The sequence below is a fragment of the Aplidium turbinatum genome, chromosome 17, assembly GCF_918807975.1.
Source record: "Aplidium turbinatum chromosome 17, kaAplTurb1.1, whole genome shotgun sequence".
Taxonomy (NCBI): Eukaryota; Metazoa; Chordata; class Ascidiacea; order Aplousobranchia; family Polyclinidae; genus Aplidium; species Aplidium turbinatum.
In genome coordinates this window covers 305,047-323,499 of record NC_137488.1, presented here as the reverse complement: position 1 = coordinate 323,499, position 18,453 = coordinate 305,047, and the positions used below count along the sequence as shown (strand labels likewise).

The following is an 18,453-nucleotide window of genomic DNA, read 5'->3' as shown; positions in this document are numbered from 1 at the left end:
GCAAACGGCAAGGAAAGGAGTTGATACTCAAGGCAGAAACTGTAACAAGAATTATTCCTCTCATCACACACATATAAGTATCAAGATTCCAAGAAAATGGAGGGGTGTTCCAGCAAACATCTATAGGATTTGCCCATGGTACAAGAGAAGGATCCACAGAGGATACAAACACTTTTCTTACTGTTTCATTTTCTTTCATGTGAAACATAATTGTTTGCATTTCAGGGAAGGTGATGGAAAGCCAGGTGAGTGTAGCTTCGTCCAGTGTTGCTATACCACGCATTCCATTTGGTGCCTTGTAAATGGGATATGCTGGTCCTTTGCTGGGACATACTCAGCAGTTTGTTTCTCCGCGCCACATTCGCAGGCCGATGAAAGAGCCAAACCCCACTTGTACATGTTGGAATGGAAGCGGCCAACTCCTATTCGGATTCTGTTCAGCTTAACCCAAGTCAGCCGGGACAGGTCCATACCAGAGGGCGTGCCAACGGGTGAGGTATAAAACCATGGAGTTTGGTATCGGTGGCACACCATGCTGGGTTTCAAGTGCCTTCAATGTAATGTGCTACACTGGTGGTATAATTACTGAATTGTTGTAATAATTCAAGGCAGCTGGTACAAAGGGATGTCTTGACTTTACAGCTAAAATGGTCGCATGCAAAAAAGGTTGAAGGCCTTTGATCTAATATATTTTGTTTCCCTCTCTTTTCTACTATCTCCGATTATCAGCTTTACTACTTGGTTTTACTACTGTTTCACCTTTTTTATACATTTCACTTCATATGATCTCACTTCCCACTCCATTATTTCTGTCTTCCAGAAAGCTTGCCCGATGATTTTTCTGTGAACACGTTTGAAAACTTTCTGTAAATCAACAAAAACCAAAGTACAAAATTTTCTTACTTTTCCATACTTCTCTATCTATCGTCTTCCGGCAAATATGGCATCTGTTCTCCAATTCCCTCGCATAAAACCTATCTATATTCCCATTGCAAGCGGGGTCGCTGTTGCAGATTGCAGTCCACCACATCACTTTGTTAGCAGCATCCTCTTCTTTCACTTCTTCCGACATAATCTTTGTCTCTCCTTACCATGTGACCCAACCATGTAAGGCGTGTCTCTCTCAGCTGATCTTTCAGCTTTCCGACTTGCATTTGTTCTCTGGTAATTTCATCTCTTTTTCTGTCCAGCTTTGTCAACTCCAGAAACCATCGCAGCATTTTCATTTCAGCCACTTACATTTTCCCTTTCTGTGTCTTCATTAGGGCTACCATCTGCATCATCATCGTGAGGCATATCTACATACTAGACAAAAATCAGGGAAGCCCTGAGTATCAAACGCAATAATCCATCTTTGAACATGCAATTGTTTTCCTGTCGCTCGTCGTTTCTTCTATGCGTTTTCTAATCATTTGCTTCACCTGCTTGTATCTTACAAATTTTGTAACTCATACGATATGTTTGTGAAGTAAAAATAACTTTGTTTAATAAAAGAATTGACAAGTAATAACCACATTGAACTCTGCCAGTCTAGCACACTCCAAGGAACCTAGTTGTAATTGATATTAGTTTAAATATAGGCTAAAATACATATTAATATAGAATCCTTTGCATCTGAGATTTCTAGCTGTCGCTCTCTCAAGCCACCTATGTTTTCAAAAATCAGGCTTTTTTGTCTCTTATTACTCAGGCTCAGAAAAAGTAGCTTGACATGCAGTAAGACTTTGCCAATAATTTCGCATTCTCAACGAATGCATATGGCCCGCGATGTCAATCTCTGTAACTGGCGAAAATAGGTTGACATTGCGCCTTTCATCGAACTATTGCAAGAAAGATAATGGTCGTAGTTTTCACACCCACCAGATTGATACCGCCATCAACGACGCACTGCGTACTGTGACTGGATGCCTGCGTCCCACTCCAACGGACTGCCTACCCATCCTAGCAGGCATCCAACCTGCTGAGCTACGCCGTAAAGTAGCCACGATTTCTCTCACTCACCGCGCTTTGGACCCCGACCATCTCCTCCATGCAACACTCAAGCGACCATCACCTATAAAGCAGCGACTGAAATCAAGACGCCCCTTTGTGCCTGCCGCACAACAACTCCTTAAGAACGCAGAAGAACTTAGTTTAAGTGCGGCACACTGGACGAACCACATGTGGAACACGGAGTGGCAAAATCACACCTCCACGCTCCGTGACTTCATACCCGACGCCGATCCCCGTCCACCAGGGATGTCCCTCGCAAGGCTTGCGTGGGTCAGGCTTAACCGCCTGCGAACTGGCGTCGGCCGCTTTCGTTCGGACATGCACAAGTGGGGCCTGGCTCCTTCATCAGAATGCGAGTGTGGTGCCACGGAACAGACCGCAGACCATGTCATCCACCACTGCCTAACCCACCGGCCTCCACACGGTGCGCATGGTCTGAGGGTCCTGGACGACGAGACTGCTGAGTGGCTGAAGATTTCCTGCCCTCCAATCTAGCCTGGAAAGATTGCTCATACGCCATCATCATCAACAGTGTAAATATTTTTTTGGACGAAAGCAGTGATATTAATCAACTTCAAATTTTTATCCGCACTGTTGATATCAATTTTACCGTTCTAAAAATTACATCAGAGTCGAGCAGTTCCAATGTATGGACAGAAAAAAGTTCAGATATTTTCAACAGTCTCGTATCTGTCGCCAGAGCATATGGTAAATTTGAAAAGTGTTGCAGTTTTTGTGACAGATGGTGATGAATACCAATGGTGTGGATTACCAAACGTTCTACTGTACATCTACGATTATAAAGTATCGTGCACTAAAGCCTTATTGTAAATGAATGACATCATGGGTAGCATAGCGGCCATAGCAAATACAGTATCATCTTTCACATCAGATGTACAAATCAAGCCCAATCAAAAAAAAATTATCTAGTTCCTGGAGGATTTGTTTTGTCCAATATGAAGATGTGCCACTTCACTCAAAACTTCGATAGTTGAAACGCTATACTTTATTATTATTCTTCGCGAAAATTAATCTTATACCTTTTTTGCGAGATGAAGTTCAAGGAATGAAGTGTGAAATTCTTTTGACTGATGACACATTTATTACATCATTAAATTCATCTCAAATTTTAGAAGTCAACAGAAGTTTAAACAAAACACTGCAACAAAAAGATTAAAATATATGTCAATTTTTTCAATATGTTGAAACTTTTGCAGGATTTTTGAAGCTTTTGTATTTGGACCTATGGCTGCATTCCAAAATAATGTCGTTGATCATTTTCCATCATGTCAAGCATTACTTGATCAGGAAAACCTGAAGTTTTCTGTTTTTACAGAAATTTACAGAATTTGAAATTTTCAGTTTTTACAGAATTGCTTGTCAACGTGCGCAATGAATTTCATGATAAGTACCCTGAATTTGATTCGATAAAGAAAAACTTAAACTTTTCAATGGCTCAATGGAAATAAAAATCGAAACTCAGGCTGTAAATGTTAGATAGAATTTAGTGGTTTACAATCAAATCTTCTCACATCGAACAAAATGAGGGAAACGAAGTTTTTTGAGAGTTGTAAACAAAAAAAGTTTCCAAGGTTAAGAGATTTTGTTTTGGGAATTTTATTGATGTTTGGGAGTACCGACATTAAAGTGCTTTGCTCATGATGAAAAGACTGAAATCAAACACAAAGAACAGGTTGGAAGATGAAATTTTCGATGTCTGCTTACGATTATCAACTTCTGAAATCCATGTTGATAGGCTATAGAAGAATTAATCAAGATAAGTGATGATCAATAAATACTACATGAGTTCAAAATGTTTAGATATAGTTTACAACTTTTTGTGTTGAACTGTTACATGAACTGTCTACGTTATATTTCATTAATGTGTGGCCCCGTGCGCGGACATTTTGCCGAATGGACAAATTGCCGAAAGGACTAAGGTTGTGAACGGTAGACTAAAACACATTGTGGAGAATATCGATACATATAACACAGAAATGAGTTTCGGCAAAATGTCCATTCAGCAAAATGTCTTTCGGCAAAATATCCTTTCGGCAAAATGTCTTTCGGCAAAATGCCCTTTCTGCAAAATGTCCGGGTACCGTGTGGCCCGTAAGCAATACGAAAATAGTAATGTGGCCTCAGATGCTGGCAAACTTGGACCATCCTGCTCTAAAATAAGCAAATATTTGCAAAAAAATAGTTGCAGGTTACTTTGTTTGATCTAAACTTTAACTAGTTAATTGTTCTCCTCTTCTAACAAAACCAAGACTATAATTTTGAGTGAAAATAAAAAATATACCAAATTATTTCAACTCAAATAACTTTTGTTTCGAACAATTTTGTAAGCATGTCGAAAATTTGTTATCATTCAGTACAACAATGCTTTTATTTAAAAAATAAAAAAAATAATGCCTCAGTAGTCATCAACTGCGCGTGTCATGACATGTCACTGGTGTCGAGAGCTATTGCATGTGTTTTGCTTATTACCGGTACATCAAATATAGTTATTACTTTGTTGTGTTATTATTATATACCAAATGTATTTTACACTGCAATTTGAAGTCTCTCGTGTTGTGGCAGGTTCACAAAAGATCACGTAACCCAGCTTCAGGTACTTGTCTACAACTATTTTAATGAAGCACAAAGCTGGGATGAGACGATTCTCGCTTCTCTGGGACCGTTGCTCAGCCTGATGACTGCTAAGGATATACTAAATATTGACAAGGTCAGCTTTATATTTTTAACCATGCCATTTTTGAACAACAAACATTCAAATAAGCTTATTTTACAAAAAGGTTACTAACCCTAAATGTAAACAAAACTTCTCATACGAAAAAAGAAAAAGAAAAATAGGTCGACACGTTGTCGTGTGGAGGCTTGCGAGCACCGAGGAATCTGTCAAGCAAACAAGGTCATGAACTTCCATACTTGATTTGACTACAAGCGAGCTGCCAGAGTAAGATTGACCCAACCTGGCATCACGCCAAAGCTTATATGAAATGAACTCCAACAGTAACGTAAATACTGGATCTGTCGAGGCCCTGTGTCAACAAAACGCCGCCTTCCAGTTGCCTACATGCAGAGTTCGGCAGATTAAAAAAATGAGCAAGGCTCTGCAAACAATGTATCAACCCCATTTGGAAAAACTATTAACATATTATGTCACTTACTGTGAAAGGACAATCAATGGCAAAATGTGAATATCTGTCCAAGCGTTCTACCAAACACCAAATCAACTGTGTTCTACTGCAAAAACTCATATCACAGACTTAACAACAGTCCCTTCCAGATCAACAATTCCTGGGTACTCTTTGGTTTCAGCGATACCCCAAAAACAATACGGCGTTTCAAGACATATCAAGTTACCAGATAAAGCAATGAAGATTAAATCTGAACTAGACAAAAATCACATCCTTCGAAATGCAATATCCTTAAAAGATTTAAAAGTAGTAAATATTTACAAACCGCACATGGTCCGACCCCTTGATTCCCACCTACAAACATCGCGCAATATATATTGGCGATTTTAATAGTTGCCACACGAAATGCGGATACAAAATAAATGACAAGGATGAAGAAAAACTTAGTTATTGGGCTAATGCAAAATGATTACTCCTGGCAAATTTACTCAAAGGCACAAAAACTCTACTCAGCTAGATGGAAACAAGAATACATGCCGGATCTCTGCTTTCTATCAACTGACAAAAATAAATTACCTTTGCTATGCTCTTTCAAAGTTTTGTATCATTTCCTGCATACTCATCATCGACCTAATATACTGTAGCTACATTGACCTAATATGTCAGTATAGCTCCAGATTGGTTCAAGGATCAATACCATCCCAACAATCCCAAAGCCAAGAAGGAACTTCCACAAAGCCAACTGGGAAGAATTCTCAACCACGGTTGACAACAATTGCAAACAACTCTATACCACACAACATAATATAGAAGACTTCACAAAAGTCATATTTGCTACTGCTGAAGTTTTCACACCAAAGGGAAGAAGAAAGAATTACATTCCTTGTTAGTCCAAAAAAAGCGAGAAATTACTGAAAGAATAGGAACAAATACATAATGCTAAAACTGCTAACTTCACCGAGAAAAGATCGACAAACGCGTTGGATAGGAAAAGTAGAAATCTTAAACTTCATTCACACCAGCAAAGAAGCATGGAAACAATTAAAAAGTCTTGACCCAAATTCTACTCAATCCGAGTCTCAAAAACCTCCTGTATCAGCGGATGAAATTGCCAAATAAATTAAACAAAGTGGAAACCACTCGCCTGATTACAAATTCGAAACTAAAGTTTAAAAAACATTACCAACATATATCACGAATATGAAGAAAAAAATGACAGCGTTGCTCAGGAAATCACAACAGAAGAGCTGCAAGTAGCTGTTAAAGAACCTAAAGCTGCTGGACCAGATGGCATATTTCCTGAAATGCTAAAGTCAATTGGCAAGAAAGCCCTGCAGTGGTTGGCGCAAGCCCTAACAGATGTCATTCACACTGGAAAGTTTCCGAAATCCTGGAAAAAGGAAAAGGTCATTGCTTTGCTCAAACCAGGAAAGCCCGAATTGGACCCAGCCAGCTTTCGTCCGATCTCTCTGCTGAGCTGCATGTTTAAATTATTCGAACACATAGTCTTCAATGGAAAAAGCCTATTTGTCGACCCCCAAATAAGCTAGTTATAAATCGTAATACTACTGAACAAGTGCTGGCCTTGAGGCCGCACGTTGAAACTGGATTCAAAACAAGAAAAAAATGGTTTTAATTTTTAGTGACCTATCTGCGGGATATGATACAGTTTTACGTGACGGTTTAATGCTCTTAATCGCAATATTCCAAACCAAAAAGATACTTCAACTTTTCTACAAAATGACAGGATCTTGCTATTTTCACATAATGTCTTGGGGGAAAGACTAGTAAAGAATATAAAATTAAAAATGGAGATCCTCAAGGATCAGTACTGGAGCCAACCCATAAACAATGGTGCTTGCGTATAAACACCGCCAGAACAGTTGCAACTCTTTTTCACCTTAACCACCACCTTGCAAAACATTCCAAATATCTCGGAGTTACACTTGACAGGAGCTAAACTGAAAACAAGAAACTCATTAATCAAAAAATTTAGCTGGAACAAGCTTGGGATGTGTCTCAAAATGCCTTGTTGTATTTCCACTATAGTACTGTACAATTAAGTGGCGGAATGCTGTATGGGAACCCTGTGCACATTACTCCCGTATGGGAACAATGTGCACACACTGACTCGATGCTACCCACGATGAGTGAAATTTCCCCACCACATGTAAGAAGAGGAGAAATCACAGCCAAACTAAATCATAGACTGCAATAAGCTGGTAATACTTGAAGAAACTCACCATTACAAAACATAATCCAGCAAAAACGAACACCCATCGACTAAAATCACGTCATCTCTTTTACAACCTAGAACTATGATCTAAATCATAAATGGACTGATTACTGGACGAAAAGTCGACTGTATTGTTGAAACATTATCGACGATTCAAAGCTACCTCTCCAATGTTTCTTGACATGCAACAGAAAGGAATGGATTAGTTACAGTATAATTTTATCCCGTCATACCCGAACTGCTACCACTCTTCATCGATGGGGCTATCAAAACACACCAATTTGTCCAAATTGCGAAAAGGAAGGCAAACCATTGATCATTTGATTTTAGACTGTCCGTGAACTGCACTACCCAGTGGTTTCAACACAACACAGTTTAAATATATTTAAAAACTGGCTAAAAGACAACGAGATTCAAATGTGCAAACGCCAAACGAAACTACTACTAATAGCGACATATCACATAGCCCACCATATCACCTTTCTTGGCACTCGATCAAAAGCCTTTTCCAGGTCAACTAAATCAACGAACAAGTTTTTCTGCTTTGCTAGAAACTTCTCTTGCAATGGACTTCTCTTGCAATGGACGCAGAATAAAAATCGTATCAGTGGTTCCATGTCCATGCATAAAACCAAACTGCATCGAATCAATATCGGCTTGCTCACGGATGATAGGCTCAAGCACCCCCTCAATGAGTTTGAGAACTTGTTCCTGAAACTTGATGTTTCTGTAATTTCCTTTTGTCAACAGCATCACCTTTGCGTTTATAAAAAGTGATGAAGCAAAATAAGTTCTATTCATCAGGCACTCGTTTTTCTTGAATAATAGCATTCACAAGTTCAGCTATTAATTCTGCTGTACGATCACCGCCAGCTTTAATCATCTCGACAACGATCCCTAAAGAGCTTGGGGCTTTGCCATTTTTCATTTTTTGTAGCGCTTCTACTATCATGTCCATGTTCGTCGTCGTCGTCGTGTGAGCCTCTGGGGCCGAGAGTCTATCCTTTTACCACCCCAGATTCACGATGTTCCCGGACTACACTGAAAGGCTACTAGAGAGCAGCCAGTCTTTGGTTTCATCATCCATGACACGCAGACCTTCCACTCCGTTAGGTGGCTTGAAGATGGAACAGTCATTGATGATGTGGTCTGCGGTCTGTTCCTCGGCACCACATTCACAGGAGGAGGAAGAGGCCATTCCCCATTGGTGGATGGTTGATCGGAAAAGCCCGACGCCCGTACGGAGACAGTTGAGGCGCACCCATGCCTGTCTTGGTAGTGTCAGGCCGATGGGGCGTGTGTCGGCGTCGGGGATGAACGAATAGAGTCTGGTGGCGCTTGAATTCCATTCAGAACTCCATTTATGGTTCGCCCAAGTAGCCGCAGAGATGTCTTGTACATCAGCTTCGTTGATAAGAAGCCGAGCGGCTGGCACGAATGGGTGTCTTGATTTCAGTGGACGAGAGTGCTCGTTTGGTGGAGCAGAGATCTTGTGGTGGAGAAGGTGGTTAGGCTCCAGTGCCCGTCGACGGAGGGACAAAGTGGCTTCTTCGCGACGAAGCTCAGCGGGTTGGATGCCAGCGAGAATATGGAGATTGTCCAATGGTGTGGGACGCAGGCATCCGGTCACTGTGCGCAGGGCGCTGTTTATGGCAGTGTCGATGTTATGGCAGTGAGCACTGCGGCGCCAAACAGGTGCACAGTACTCTGCTGAAGAGTAGACAAGGGCTAAGGCTGCTATACGAAAGTGTCAGCCCTCGCCCCCAGCAAGAGCCTGCCAGGCGCTTGAGTAGCGCAGCGCGGGATGGATGTGAGTTTCTTCCGCAGTGACACCAAATGGTGGCGGTATATGAGCGATCTGTCCAGTGTTACCCCAAGATATCTTGGTTCGGGGCAGAAGGACAGAGATTTTCCGTTGTTCTGGACGTGTAGCTCACGATCAGCTTCCCGATTGTGGAGGTGGAAAGCTGCTACCACAGTTTTGTTTTCGCTGAGTTTCAGTCGCCAGTTCTGGAGATAGGCTGAGATAGTTTTCATGTCCTGGCTCAAGGTGTCTTCTAGATTTTCCCACGACTTTGTGGAGTGGAGAATTGCCAGATCGTCCGCATAAGCGTACTTTGCGGAGACCGTAGTTGGCAGGTCGTGGGTGTAGATGTTGAAAAGAAGTGGAGCCAGGACCGATCCCTGTGGAACGTCTTTTTTCAGGCGTCTCAGTCTGCTTCGCGTTGAGCTACCGGTGGTGAGGGTAAAGCTTCGATTCCTGACAAGTTCCATAATCATATGAACCGTATGTCGGTCAGGAAGCAGGCGAAGCAGCTTGCAAGTAAGGCCGCGATGCCATACGGTGTCATAGGCAGCTGTGAGATCTAGAAAGACAGCGCCGGCCTTTTTTGCCTCAAAGCAATCCTCGATGTCTTGGGTTAAGAGTGTGACCTGATCTACGGTGGATTTTCCGCGCCGAAACGCAGCTTGCTCTTTTGGAAGGAGCGGACTGATAATTGGGTTGACGCGGGCATAGATCAGTCTTTCGAGGATCTTGAAAGGAACACAGAGGAGGGATATCGGACGATAACTCCTTGGGTCCTCTGGTGGCTTGTGAGGCTTAGGGATCGCAACTACTAAAGCTCTACTCCAGATTTTTGGGATTGTGAGGTGGTGCAAGGCAGGAAGAGAGGAATCTACGTAACCAGGACTTTAGGGCATGGCCAGCATAGAGCACAAGCTCAGGGCAGATCTTATCCGGCCTTGGAGACATGTGTGGTTTCATTAGGCGGAGGGCGGTGGCGAATTCCTTTGGAGTGAAGTCTCCAGAGATTGTTTCTTCTTGTGATGTTTCCACTCGCCACAGGGCAGATACTTCCTTGGCAACAAGGCGGGATGCCTTGCTGTCCTTTGTCTTGTAGACCTTGTTCTGCGCTAGCTGGGAAGCGATGGCATTAGCAGAAACGGGGCACTGACGAGGGGAGTTTGCTGAGCGCCCAGTGAAGTTGTTGATGATGCTCCATGCTTTGCGGCTTGAGTGTTAGAGGTCGATGGTTTGGACAGCTTCGTTCCATCGCACAAGCTTCTTTGTGTCCAGCCGCTCAAGTAGTTTGGTGGCGGCGGTGTTAGAAGCAGCACCACTTGTGGCGACTAGGTATGAGCGATAGAGAGCTTCACACTCAGAGTCCCAGCATGGTGTATAGCTGGTTCGATGGCCACGTGGAATTGTGGCCTTTACCGCAGTTATTATGGCATTGCAGAAGTCCTGGTATGCCTCGTCTGCGTTGCATGTTTCAGTCGATGGTAACTTTGCAGCAGACTCACTGGTGAGGAAGCTGTATTGATTCCAATCGGCTTTTTTAAACTTGATTGCAGCACAGTTCATAAATTTTCAACACTACCACTGGCAATATCAGAAGCTTGAAGTTGGTCAGATACGTGCTCTTCAAATGCAGAGCCCTTTTCCGGAGACTTAAGATGTGTAACCTGTTAACAGGGGATTATATCAATCGTGAAGTCTGTAGCAAATGCGATTCTACACAGGTGTTAACCTCAAAGGTTAGCGAAAAATGGCAAGCATTATAAAATATTTTTTATTGGTCAGTCACGTCGTTTTAATAAAGTAGGTTTTTATCAAGGTATTTATAATATGTTTTGTTTAAATCTTCATGTTTATTATCTGAAAACGAATTTATCTATTACATGTTGTTCTCTTTTATATACTGCCGTTGCAGGAATACTTTGCTGCGACTTATGACGAAACTATTCCACCTAAACTTGATGCATCTCTTGAAGTCTATTCTCTTTTTCATTATGATGCTTACTACAACAAGGCCATCGAGTCTTTGGCAGACGCAGAAGGTGATAAAGAGGAGATAGTATCTTCAGACGCAAAAAGAAGGAAACGACAAGATGATGAGACAGAGGACGCAGAAGCCAGGGCAAGTGAGTTAATGAGTGTAGTTGTTTTTTTACGTCTTCTTCTTGCTTATGAGGCAGCATTTCAGGCAACATCTCCCAATTTTTTCAACTATTGCAATGTCTTCATACCAGGGTCAATATGAGATCCACATGTTCTGTAGGTCTAAACACTGGATAGTGATTTATGATGTGCTGTGCTGTTTGACATTCACCACAAACACAGGCTGGTGAGTCACACAACCCCCAGGTAAACATATTGTGTTTGAAGCGACCAACACCAGTACGGAGGCGATTCAAAGTCACCCATTCTTTTCTTGGCAGGTCTGAGCCAGGTGGTACTTTAGTGTTTGGTGTGACATCTGGCCGTGAGATGATTTCCCAGTGGTCTCTCCATGACTTCATAAGATCGAGGTGATCTTCATGAAGCGCCACAACCTGTCGAGAAAAAGGACGCCTGGTCCTGGAAGGCAGGCGTTGACATGTGAACTGTTGTGCACATAGACACCTTGTTGTGCATCAAGGACTATAGTGTGGAGAAGATGGCGATCCTCTGCCTTTAAAGCGAGCCATATGGTGGAATTCTCGCTGCGTAGTTTTGGTGGTGCGATACCTGAAATCGTTAGTAATAAGATAAGCCTGTGGGGGTTGGACGCAGGCATCCAGTGATTATGCGCATGGTGTCATTAAGGGCGACATCTACTTTTCCTGCATGTGTGCTGCGGCACCAGACTGGAAAAGCATATTCGGCAACACTGTACACAAGCGCTAGGGCACTATGCGCATTGTTGTCGGTTTGGATCCATAAGTCGACCCGACTAGACATCTGAGAAGGTTATTTCTTGCTGATGCTTTGGCACGAACTGAACCACAGTGTTTTTATACGTGAATTGCCGATCCAGGATCACTCCCAGGAATGTGGGACAGGATTCATGTCGAATAGGTAGGCACTTTAACAAGCAGATTTCTAATAAACCACGAACCAATCAGAAGCTACGCTGTTCATGACGTCATCAAGGTTGCGTCTAGGAAGAATTGAGAGATTTATAGAAAAATTTTGATTCATTTTTGTCACTATAGTTAATATTACACTTGTGTACTTGTTTAGTAGTTCTGATTGTAGTAACATTGAATGATGCTGCTGTTTTTAACTACACAGTGGTAATCATTATTCTAATTACTGCAACACACAGTTTTACATCAACTTAGTTTTTACAACACTTTATTGTGTAAAAAACTACTTTGTGGTTACAATTAAGCCATCTTTAAAAGCGGTAGCCTACTTGAACTTCTGCAGATCCGCTTTTTAATTCGTAGGCTATAGTATATTGTTTTGTGGATTATTTTGGGGAAGAGTTGACAATGCTTGAGGCTTTCAAAGGAAGAATACGGCATAAATGTTGAGAACCACTGTGACTATCAGGAGAGTGTTCTGTGTGGTTCAGCTGCTTTAGACCTATATAGTACACCTCTGTATTCTGAAAAGATATAATCCAAAGAAAGAGTAAACTGTGTGTTTTGATATGTTTATTACTATGCACAGAGTAGCCTAACAGGCTAAGTGTGAATAGTTTAAACTTTAGATTTAGAAACTTTAAGTTTCTTTAAGTTTAACTTTAAGTCATCATTCATTGAGGTCATCAAAACTGAAACTTCACCTGGAAAAAGTTCATCCAAGTGACAAGGATAAAGGTGTGAACGTTTGAAATTGCATCAAACCGACATTGCAGCTTGCTTCCCAGCTCTTTGTGTTTTGCAAATACATGACAGAAAAAGACAAAAGACAATATCATGTTTTGCTCTGCATTAGAGAGCAATGTGAGAGCTGTTGGTGTGATGGAAAGGTTGGCAGCGTTTTTTGACCAGCAAGAAGGACTCGACCGGGAAAATGTTCGTGGTATATGCACTGACGTCACTCCTTCCGTGTTAGGAGCTAGAAGTGGCCTGCAAAAATTAGTTCGTAGTCGTTCACCTCATGCGTCTCAATGCATTGCATGATACACAGACATGCCCTTGCATCGAAAACTCTGTCAGAATCTCTTCAACGTGTTCTGAACACAGTGATCAAGGCGGTAAACTTTGTAAAGAATGGAGCATTAAACACACAGGTGTTCTGAAAATTATGCTCGGAGATGACTGCTGAACACTTCTTCTTCTTTCGTATGAGAGGTTGTTTTTGGACTACATTTCATTGAGGTCAAATGTCCGGGCATTCTTCGAGCAACCACTTGATTGTAGAGTCCTCCAGCGTTGACAGGCCAACTGCCCTTGGAGGAGTAAACGTCGGGCAGTGGTATAGGATGTGATCTGCTGTCTGTTCCTCTGCACCACAGTTGCATGCCGCAGATGTTGATTGGCCCCATTCGTGCATCAAGTAAGCAAAGCGCCCAACACCCGTGCGGAGGCGATTCAACCGTACCCAGGCAGGTCGGCTAAGCTCCTTTCCTGGTGGCATGGGTCCAGCGTCGGGAACAAAGGTGTGGAGTCTGGAGGTGTTGTTTGTCCACTCCTCTTGCCAGGTATTGGCGATCCAGGATGAGGCACTGGTGTTGTGCTCCAGCAAAGATTGTGCTTGAGCGACAAAGGGGCTTCTCTCTTTATTACCGATCTGGTGATGTAGCTGTGGAGCGCGTGGTGTGGCTCCAGTGACCGGCGAGCCAGGGAGAGTGTGGCAGCTTTGCGGCGAAGCTCAGCAGGGGCGATGCCTGAAAGAACTGGTAAAAATTCAGTAGGTGTAGATTTCAGGCATCCCGATACAATACGTAAGGCGTCGTTGATGGGTTTGTCGAGCAAGTGAGTATGAGCACTACGACACCATACAGGGGCGCAGTACTCCGCGGTGGAATGGACAAGAGCCAGGGTAGTGGTGCGCAGAGTTGTTGCTGTCGCACCCCAGCTCGTACCTGCCAGTCGACGAATAAGGGCAACGCGTGATGTTACTTTCTTGCGAAGTGATTCCAAGTGGTGTCGGTACGTGATAGTCCTGTCCAAACTAACACCAAGATAGACTGGAGTGGGGTTAAAGGGCAGAATGTTTCCATCGATGTTGATGGTCAACTCACGCTTTGATTCCTTAATGTTTAGATGGAAAGCAGTCGACACCGTTTTAGATTTACTGAGCTTGAGTCTCCACTTGTGGAGGTAGTCGGACATCTTAGCCATATCTTGAGTTAGGGTCCTTTTCAGTGGAGACCATTCCGAAGCGTTATGCACCATAGCCAGATCGTCAGCATAGGCATACACTCATACAGCTTAGATGTTGTTGGTGGAAGGTCATGGATGTAAACATTAAAAAGGAGTGGATCCAGGACAGATCCCTGGGGAACACCGTTCTTGAGGCGTATTGGCCTGCTTCTTCGTCCGCGTTCGGTGGTGAGGGTGAAACTGCGGTTGTAGACAAGCTCCATAATCATTCTGACCATGTGCCGGTCGGGAAGAAGGTGAAGAAGTTTGCAGGCGAGGCCGCGGTGCCACACTGTGTCATATGCTGCAGTGAGATCAATGAATACGGCACCAGCCTTTTTCTTTTCCTCAAAACAATCCTCTATGTCTTGGCTCATGCGAGTGACCTGTTCTACAGTTGATCGGCCTCGGCGAAAACCCGCTTGCTCTGGTGGTAAGAGTGGGTCGATGATTGGATCGACTCGGGTGTGGATGAGCCTTTCGAGGATTTTATAGGGGTTGCATAGGAGTGAGATAGGACAGTAGCTCCTAGCGTCATCCAGGGGCTTGTTGGGCTTTGGAATGGCTATGACGTCAGCTCGTCTCCAAGTTTTGGGTATTTTTAGGTGGTGCAGGCAGGAAGAGAGGAAATCGTGCAGCCAAGATTTTAGTGCTTTGCCGGCGTGGATGATGAACTCTGGGCATATATGGTCTGGGCCCGGTGCTTTACCTGGCTTTAGGAGGTTTAAAGCATGCTGGAATTCTTCGTGGGTGAAGTCTCGGGATATACTTTGCTCAGGTGGTGTTGGAATCTTCCACAGTTCAGACACTTCCTTAGCCACTTGGCGAGCCGTGCTTTTATCCCCTAAGGCGTATACCCCATTATTCACAAGTTGTGATGCAATAGAGTTGGCTGTAATGGGGCGTTCTCCAAGCTGTTGTCTGGACCTGCCAGTTAGCCTGTTTATCGTGGACCATGCTTTACGGCTTGAGTGGGTGAAGTCGATGTTTTGGACCGTCTCTTCCCATCGTTCTCGTCTGTTGTTATCAAGCCTTGTGATCAGCTTGCTGGCTGCTAAGTCTGATGCGTTGCCAATGGAGGCTTGTGTGGTGAGGAATAGTGTTTTACATTCATTATCCCAGCACGGTATGTAGAATTTTCTGCAGCCACGAGGAATGCACTTTTTTGCAGCGTAGAGGGTTAGGTCGCAGAAGTCCTGGTAGGCTTTGTCCGCGTTGGTAGCATCTGGAGAAGGAAGCTCCTTAGCAAACTGGTGGTAATTGTGCCGTAGCGCTTCCAGTCAGCCTTGCGAAAGTTCCATTACTTTACTGGCTTGCTCGTTATTGGTGTTACATGACGAGTGGAGGTTAGCTGAACACTTAAATTTGCTTTACTATACTCGGGTTCACGTTTTAACACGTTTTGCATCAAAAAAACTGCAGTTAATGATTTTCACAAACACCTTAACAGCATTTCAACATCCATTCAATTTACCATAGAACATGAAGTCACCGGCACAATTTCATTTTTGGATATTAAAGTGGTTCGCCGTAGTAACAACCAACTACTACTATATACAAAAAACCAACACATACAGACAGATACCTCATTTCAACTCACATACTCCAAACACCAAAAACTTATAGTGACCAAAACATTGTACAACAGACTGGACACTCACATAACGGATGATTTCGAACATTCACACCACAAAAAAACATTCACAACACTTTAATGCTTAACGGATTTTCACGAAAACTTGCTTGCATACAACGACCCAAACCGAAACCTTCGCTTCCTCCTTACAAACCTTTTGCTTGTCTTCCTGACATAAGGGGAGTATCTGACAAAATTCAGCGTGTCCTCAATGGCATAGAAATAAAGGTCGCGATGAAACCCTATCTTACAATAAGTAAATACCTTCCCTCGGCTAAAGACCCCCATGAAAGAAGATGAAGTTTCTGGGTGGATCTTCCAAGCTCCGTGTCATGACTGTGATTTAATCTAAAGACAGACTAAACGTGATCTTAAATCAAGAATCAATGAGCACCAAAGAGCTTTTAAATTTCAACGTCCGAAGAAATCCGCTCTTTGCAAACACTCTATAATTTCAGACTAAAATTATTTGGACCAACGCTGCTATTCTTAGAACTGAAAAGGATTATACAGAAAGTTGGTACATAAACCAAAAGGCACGACGTGTTCTTAACCAGAATGATGGTCAGAGCTTTCCCTCTGTATACAAAAAAATACTTTGACTTTGCGTTTATTTTTTTCCTTTGCTCAGAGCTTTTTCACAATCGTTGTAATTGCTAGTTCTATTTCTGTCTTGTCTCGTATTATTTCAACATTTCTTGACGTTGAAGAGATATATTTACGCTGCCGGATAGTAGCCTACTGTTTTAGGCATCACTGCGTTATCAATTAAACTGAGCGGTAATCTTGTTGCGTTTTTTAACTCTGATTCTTGCTACTTTATTCATTTCGAGAGTATGTTTTTGTGTTGTGTCATCTGTTACTGAACAGGTTGGGTTTACTTGTTTCAGCCCCCTTGATAGTCAGTTGTGCGGACTGACGTAACTCCGGCAACAAAAGCTCTATAATCACCAGAAGAACCCAAGTCACTTTATTTATCGAATGCCTGGTGAACAGTCTGTTTTTATTGCCCAGATGTTAATCCTGGTTACCAAACCAGTCTTTGTTTACGTCGGTTCAACGTGTGCAGATATCAGAATGAACAAAAGAAAAATTGCTATCTAGGATAGGTTTTTGTTGTACTCACCCCACCAAGGGTATGTCTTGGGACATAGGCTAACAGCCATTTTCTATATGGTGTGATAATTTACAAAGGAGGTAACAGCCAGAAGTAAAAACACATTCGCGTCAAACCGCCAGTTTAACAAAGGTTTTTCAAGTATGGTTGGTTTTTCAAGGATGATGCCCGGCAATAAAAGGATGATGTTAAGGATGATGCCCGGCTTTTATTACCGACGTTCGTCAGTCAGCACGACTGACTATCAAGGGGGCTGAAACAGGTAAACACAACCTGTTCAGCAACAAATGGCACTACACAGAAACATACTGACAAAATGAATAAAGTAGCAAGAATCCCTTGATCCTTTTTGAATCCCTGTTTACCTGTTTCAGCCCCCTTGATAGTCAGTCGTGCTGACTGACGAACGTCGGTAATAAAAGCCGGGCATCATCCTTAACATCAGGAGGTGACCTAGTAGCGTGTAGTCTGAGAAGAACGCAAGTCACTTTATTTATACTCGAGTCCGTTGGCTGTCCAAGGGCAGTGTTTTAGAAAGAGTTTTTGAACTACGAGAAGAATTAAAATAATTTCTGAACATGTAGGTAGGGTGACATATTTTATTTACTTAATAAGTTTACCATAACAAAGGCTTTATAAAACATAGCTAAACATAAAGTTAGCACCTAAACTTTACACAACCCTCACAACACAACTAATAATAATGTTATGGTTTTATTTATTGTCGCTCTACAACAGCTAAGGTCTTTTAGCGACAGGGCTCATTTTTAATTTGTATCAGGTTTACGATGTTATCACATTATTACCCGACTCATTCTCACTGCGCTATGCAGGATAGAACACAATCGGTACCGTTTTTAAAGTCTTCGGTTTGACCCGACCTGGAATCGATCTCAGATCTACCAGCACCAGAGCCGAAGGCGAAACCACTCGGCCACTGAGCTGGTTCACAACACAACTGAAAAGTGGACAAAGAGAAATGTGAACAAGAGCTTCGCGAATCACGCCTGAAGCCAACACGTCGACTGTGCACAGAGCACGCAAGATCAATTAAACACAACCAATCAGAAGAGAGAATCAATAGTTGTACAACATTCTCCCAAACTTTAAAATGAAAGCAATGCATACAAACAAAAACTTGACAATAACTAATAATACGTTAAACGATCAACGGGGCGTCGTTCACGAGTAGATCGACGTAATGTTTCTGGTGCGACAACACTTCGCCCTTCTGTTAGATCGTCCC

At 42.6% G+C, this 18,453-nt stretch overlaps 1 protein-coding gene across 1 annotated transcript in view; it reads left to right on the top strand.

Moving 5' to 3' along the window:
- Positions 1-18,453, top strand: part of LOC145786816 (uncharacterized) — a 296,407-nt gene that overhangs the window by 242,562 nt on the left and 35,392 nt on the right. The window contains exons 61-62 of the mRNA XM_082598556.1: positions 4,576-4,720; positions 11,088-11,298. Coding sequence (XP_082454682.1) covers positions 4,576-4,720; positions 11,088-11,298 — 356 coding nt within the window. The remainder of the gene's footprint in view (positions 1-4,575; positions 4,721-11,087; positions 11,299-18,453) is intronic.